Source organism: Kogia breviceps, chromosome 6 (assembly GCF_026419965.1).
Source record: "Kogia breviceps isolate mKogBre1 chromosome 6, mKogBre1 haplotype 1, whole genome shotgun sequence".
NCBI lineage: Eukaryota > Metazoa > Chordata > Mammalia > Artiodactyla > Physeteridae > Kogia > Kogia breviceps.
This window is the reverse complement of record NC_081315.1, coordinates 75530645-75536696: the sequence shown is the minus strand read 5'-3', so window position 1 is coordinate 75536696 and position 6052 is coordinate 75530645. Positions and strand designations below refer to the sequence as shown.

Sequence of the window (6052 nt, the reverse complement as noted above, 5' to 3'; positions counted from 1 at the left end):
TGAGCCATGGCCACTGAGCCTGCGCGTCCGGAGCCTGTGCTCTGCAACGGGAGAGGCCACAATGGTGAGAAGCCCGCGTACCGCAAAAAAAAAAAAGAAAAAAAAAATGATATATATATATATATATATATATATATATATATATAGGGCCAGACATTTGTCTTAGGTTTACCTGGAGGATCAGGAAGGAAATGAATAGGAGATGTGCTATACTCTTGACTAGAAAGCAGCAAATTACAATTTATAACTCTCGCAGGCTGGGGCCTTTGCCAAGTTATTTAACTTGTTTTCAAGCCTATTTCCTCATCTGTAAAAATGGGGATAAGAATAGAATGCATTTCAGTGGTTTGTTGTGAGACTTAAGTGCTCACCCCAGGAAGGTGTCATGCCCAACTCGACTTGCCCAAGAAGTACAAGGTGCTGAGTAATACTTTGTCTGAAGGACAGAAGGTGAACGTTTCAATTAAGACCAATCAGACATCTGCTCTTTTAAAATGAGCTTTATTGTACATAAAATAAATTAATTACAGTTTAAGCCAAAGCATGAGTGGCTTTTTAAAGTGCATCTGTGTAGGAGATTTGGCGGTCACCCCTGCATCTGTTCACTCGCTTTAAGATACTGTTTCCGTAGTTAAGCCACAACTCGGCCAGGTCTAGAAACAACCCAGCGTCATTGCTGTATTTATACAAATCAGACCAAAATAAATGGACACATTTTGTTTTTCTGTACCTGATGCAATGATTTAAAAAAAAAATTATACAGTCTCAAAATTACTCAATGTCTGGGGCTGAAGAGTTTGTGTTCTCAACCACTCAACACGTACCCAACTCAGCATACTCACCCCATGTCAGGAGGATGCAGGCCCATAAGCTTACACATGTCTGTATATATAACATTCGGCCCATAAACTCCACCCTTTTTGGTGGGGTGGGGTAGTATTTTCTCCTTGTTCTTTAAAAAAAAAAGAAATCTGGATATCCTTCAGGTTAGAAGGGCATTCTATAAGGAAGCGTATTCCAGAGACACATACACTCGTGTAAGAAAAGCAATTCTTCCTCTTGGGAGGAGGAAAAAAAAAAAAAAGGAAAAGAAAGAAAGAAGAAATAAAAAAAGAGGAAAGCCTGTGAATGCTTAATCCATTCTTTCATTCCCAATGTAAATCACATCAATACATTGGCTGAAATTACAACTGACTGTCATTTACAAGGTAGTTAACGAAACCCCAGCGATCGTGCCCCGTCCCCACTCCGGAGGAAAAGACATGAAGGACATTTCACGTATTCAGAGGGTGTGGCAGTGGGCTCGTTCAAGCTGCATCAGTTCTGTCCCCCTGCTCAGGACAACGCTTCCTCGTTTGCAGCAGTTCCATGGGCCCTCCTGGCCCCTCTGCTCCAGCCCTTCCTGGAACCATGAATAACTGCCAGCATCCAACATTCCTGCAGAACCTCGGGCCTCTTCCCAGGAAGACCAAACCCCCTTGAGCAGCTCGGCTTCAGACAGAGGTGACGGTCCTGACTTTGGCAGAGAGGGCTTGCTTGAACCTCCTCTTCAGGTCCTGCATGTTGGGGGACTTGGGCCTGGGGATGAGGGAGGTCCGTCGCTTCTCTGGCGTGCCACTGGGCTGCTGTTTGTGACTCACTTCCTTGCACAGCACGTGGAAAGCGCTGTAGACGTCGTTGTCGTTCTCGCTGACGGACACCTCGTAGAAGGAGCAGCCCAGCATGCTGGCCAGCTGCAGTCCGAGCTGAGGGTCCACCTGCCTGATGTGCAGCAGGTCGGCCTTGTTGGCCACGACGACCACGGGCAGCCGAGTGCCCGGGTGCAGCTGCTGCACATGCTGGTGGAGCGGGCCAGTGAGTTCGTAGCTCTTGTAGTCGGTGATAGAGAAGACGATCACCACGGCGTCTGCCCAGCGGATGCATCTATTCAGCTGCTCGGTGCAGCTCAGGCCGTTCTCGTGGACCTGAAAGAGAGGGATGACGGCAAGGTGAAGGGTGAGGGCCGGAGAGAGCCCTGGCTCGGCTGGAGAGAGAATTCAAAAAGCCTTTAGCGGGAACACCAGGTTTCAGACCATAAACAAGTTCTATCCCCCCCATGCTTCAGTTTTCTCGACAATATGTTGATCCAGCTGCATGGAGCTGGAATAAATAACAGAGCAGCTCACCACACTCGACTGGAAAATTGACCTGCAGAGAACTCCATGCAGAGAGACTTTGTAGTTGCATAAAATGGGAAATTAACTGGCTAGACAGTAAGTCTGGGGAAGTAAAGATAGGAGCTGGAAGCATTTAAACCTGGATAACTGCCCAGTTCAAGAGGGAAAAAAAAAAAAAAAACTACACACACACGCGCATGGCTCTGTCTATAGCGTAACTTTCCACCCTATAAAAATAATTCCAAGTGTTTGGAGACTATACCTAGATGTTTGATTTCTAATGCCAAAAACACAAATGTAAAAACTGACCTTTTTAACCATAGCAAGGGCATTTTGCCAAATCCAAGTGTGTTTGGTTTGGTCTTTCCTGCTGGGTAGAATCCTCCTAAGAGAAGATTTCTGCCCCTTAGCCAAGTCTCCCAAATTAAGCCAGGCTAAGACTGACCAACAGCCAGATACAACTGAAGCGTCAAACAACATATAAAAGCCTAGTGACTCCCCAAGTCTCTCTCCTCCTTCAGCATGAGGTACTTTGAAAACAATCGAACAATTCCACGGCCAAGCAGACTCCCCTCTGATCTAGTCACATATCTCAGATACTCACCTGAATACCTGGAGTGTCTTGAACCTGAATAGCCAGGGTTTCACCTTCTATTTGGACTTGTCTGGTATAGAGATTACCTATAAAGGCAAAATTTCAAAAAAAAGAGATTATGTTCTTCCTTCTTGTATAACTTTTAAAACATTGTGGGATATTTCTTTAACTTAGAAATTATAACCTGAACCAATGCACAAAAATATGCTGTAGTTTATTCTGTTTAACGGGCTTATTTCAGATTTTTTTTTAAACAACTGCAATTTTAACCCCGTATCAGCAGGTTTATTAAAACTAGGACAAAGCTTGTACATTTTTGGAAACTTAGTTGTTGAATTTTAAACGAAGATTCCATGTTTAGAGAATTTCCTTGAAAAATATTTTTCTTGTTCGGCATGTGTGGAATTTGTTTTATTTTAGTACTTATTGCTCTTTGGCATAAATTTATATTCTAGCTATTAGATATAATGGTTTGGTGGGCAAATATTGTTAGTAAATCCACAACCAACATTATCAGTTGGAATATAAGTGTAACATAACATAGCTGACTCTCCATCAAAGCACAAGGCTGCCATGCCTTATCTTGGGATGGTTTATATAGTGCAGGATGGTTTATATAGTACGTTTCAAATAATCCCCTGTAGGTACTTCATATGGTCTAAGGAATTAAGCAATTTGCTAACAGAGCATAGGTAGAAAGCCCTTAAGCCTCCCCAGTGGATATTCTTAATCACAGGGATTGAAAAAGTGTTCTATCATTTATTCAGGAACTCTCCTCCTAAAATTTTACCATTTCGTCATTTTTCTTTGTTAAGAAAAGAGAACTTGAGGTTTACAACTGCTCTCCTTTGGCCTTTGCTTTAAAAGGTCACCTCTGAAAGGCAGCCAGCAGAGAGGGCGAGGGGTGTGTGGGGAGGAGCTGGCCATCTTTTTTTTTTTTTTTTTTATGACTTTTGCAGGAGTGTTTTGAAGGGAGAGGCTCTTGAGTACAAAGGGTGCTTCCAACTGGGGTCCCTATAGTTAAAACATACCAAGGGGAATACTTTCAGGCACTTGATAAAATGATGAATGGGCTTGGAATGGAATGAGGCCAGATGGCAGTTATGGGAAGGGGGGGGAGCACGGGACGGGGGCAAGGGAAGTTGGAAGTGGCAGGACCCCAGTGCCCAGACTGTCACTCTGAAGGAACCTGCCTGGTAGACACTGGAAAAAAAAAAAAAAAAGAAAAGAAAAGGAACAGCAGTACTGGTGCAAGCTGACAGCATTTTCGTCAAATACATTTCCTCACCTGCATTTCTTTCATAGTCACCGATGAATCGTTTGGTGAGGAACCGGACCACCAGAGCTGCAGGTCAGAAAAGAGAAGGGAAAGAGGTTAACCTTGGCACAAGAAGTTCGGTTGGTCTCCACCCCTCCCCCAACCTAAAAAGCAACTCTCAGAGAAAGCCAGCCGACCACCACGTGAAATTCCTACCCTGCAGCGACGGGGAGGGGGCTGGAAGGCGTCGTGAATTATGGCTCTGTCCAGCTGGATGGGTCATTTGGTCCACCACCATCCTCGGAGCCCGGCTGAGCCACACCTAAGCCTTCCCGCAGACAAATGTCTTTCCTAACCTTAAAGATCTCCGGGAGAGGTTACGTTCACTAACTCCCCTTTCTGTGCCACGGACTGCCAGAGGCTCAAGAACCCCAAAATTCGAATCCCAGTTGTGTCGGTGGTGTAGAGGGTCATCTGGCCATCAGCAGTTTGTTTCCCTCATCTGATGAAGGAGGGGGGTGGAAACGAAGATGGCTGAGGTCCCTCCCGAGGGGCAGAGGGTCAGTAGGAGAAGGTGGGCGATCCGGCTGCAGCTCCCACCTCTCCCTCACGCCTCGTTTAACCGCAACTCAGTGGGGGCCGCCCAACTCCAGCCCCGGAGGTAAGCGGGTTCTCGCCGGAGCGCTAAGACTCACCTGTCTTGCCCACGCCACTGGCGCCCACCACTGCGATCTTGACCAGGCGGCGGCCCGCCGCCCCCAGGCAGCAATCGGCGGCGGCTACGCTGCCCGGGGCGGGGTACTCGGCGATAGTGCACATGTTCTGAATGAGGCGCATCGCCGCTTCGGCAGGGGCTTCACCGCGCGGGACGGGACCTGCGAGACAGGAAGAGGCTCGCGCTGCGCAGGAGCGGGCTGGGGGACCGGGCAGGGGGCTCCGCAGTATTAAAAAAAAGAAAGAAAGAAAGAAAGAAGGAAAGAAAAAAAAAGCCCCGGAGCGGGCACTGCGGGAGACTCGTGGTGGCTCGGTTTCCAGGCTGGGACTGCAGCAGGGCTGCGCGCGCGCTGTTTTCTCAGGGGCCGACCCCACCCCTTGTTTCCCGCGGCCAATCCCTGGGCGCCCTGCGCGAGGCCCCGCCCCCGGCGCCGCTCCGCGCGCGCCACGCCCCTGGGGTCTCCCGGAGCCAGTGCGGGGCCCCGTGAGGCTCGGAGAAAATGGGGCAGCCGGCAACAGGAGGCAACGGGTGGGCCGGAGCCGACTGCGCAGCCAATGGCGGCCGCCCAGGAGGGCGGCGCCGGGGAGGGCGGCGCTGGGCACGGGTCGGGGTTCCGCTGCGCCGGGATGGGGCACATGCTGTGGCTGCGGGGTTGGGGGCGCCTCGGTTCCTGGAATGGGGCTCGGTCTGGGGGCGGCTGTGGGGGATGCCTCTTGGCCTGTCTGCCTGGCGTCCCCGAAGAGCGCGGCCTCGATCCCCCATTAGCATTCCCAGGCATCTGCACCCGCCCGGATGCCCAGCCCGCCCGCCTACTCCCCGCAGCCAACTCCGCCCAACTTCAGGGAAACTGCGCCCGGTAGGCCGGGGCCTCGAGGGTGTGAGCGCTCGGGGTCGCCAGTACGGCTGCCCGGCTTCGTGCCTGTCTCCTTAATTTGGGGCGTGATTACACTGACTCGGGTGCATCCGGAGTGGCATCCCGGATCATAGATTTGGCGACAGTGGCAATCAGTAACAAAGACCCCCGTACCCACTCCCCTGAAATGTGACTTTAACTTTGGGGGAAAATAAAGTCACCCAGTTTGCCCTAGATCTCATTGGCAGGGTGGCGGATCACTCACCCTCTGACAAGCTCACGTGAACACACATACGGTCGGGTGCATGTACAGCATACCCAGAGGCAAATCTAGGAGTAATTATAGAACAAGCTTTCTAGCGCCTCACACGCACTCACACCTCTTCCAAGATCTGTGAAAAGGAAAGAAACAGTTACCCCAGCTGTCTCTGGATACTGACTAGATTGGGAGGCAGATATCAGAAAGGGTCTGCAC

The 6052-nt window shown here is 49.8% G+C and overlaps 1 protein-coding gene across 1 annotated transcript; it reads right to left on the bottom strand.

Moving 5' to 3' along the window:
- Window positions 1-484: 484 nt before the first annotated feature.
- Window positions 485-5125, bottom strand: RASL11B (RAS like family 11 member B). The gene is made up of 4 exons (XM_059065774.2): window positions 4705-5125; window positions 4040-4096; window positions 2761-2837; window positions 485-1964 (listed from the first exon to the last, which is right to left on the bottom strand). Exons 1-4 carry the CDS (start codon window positions 4844-4846, stop codon window positions 1494-1496), a joined length of 747 nt encoding a protein of 248 aa, XP_058921757.1. The 5' UTR covers window positions 4847-5125; the 3' UTR covers window positions 485-1493.
- Between the last annotated feature and the right edge of the window lie 927 nt (window positions 5126-6052).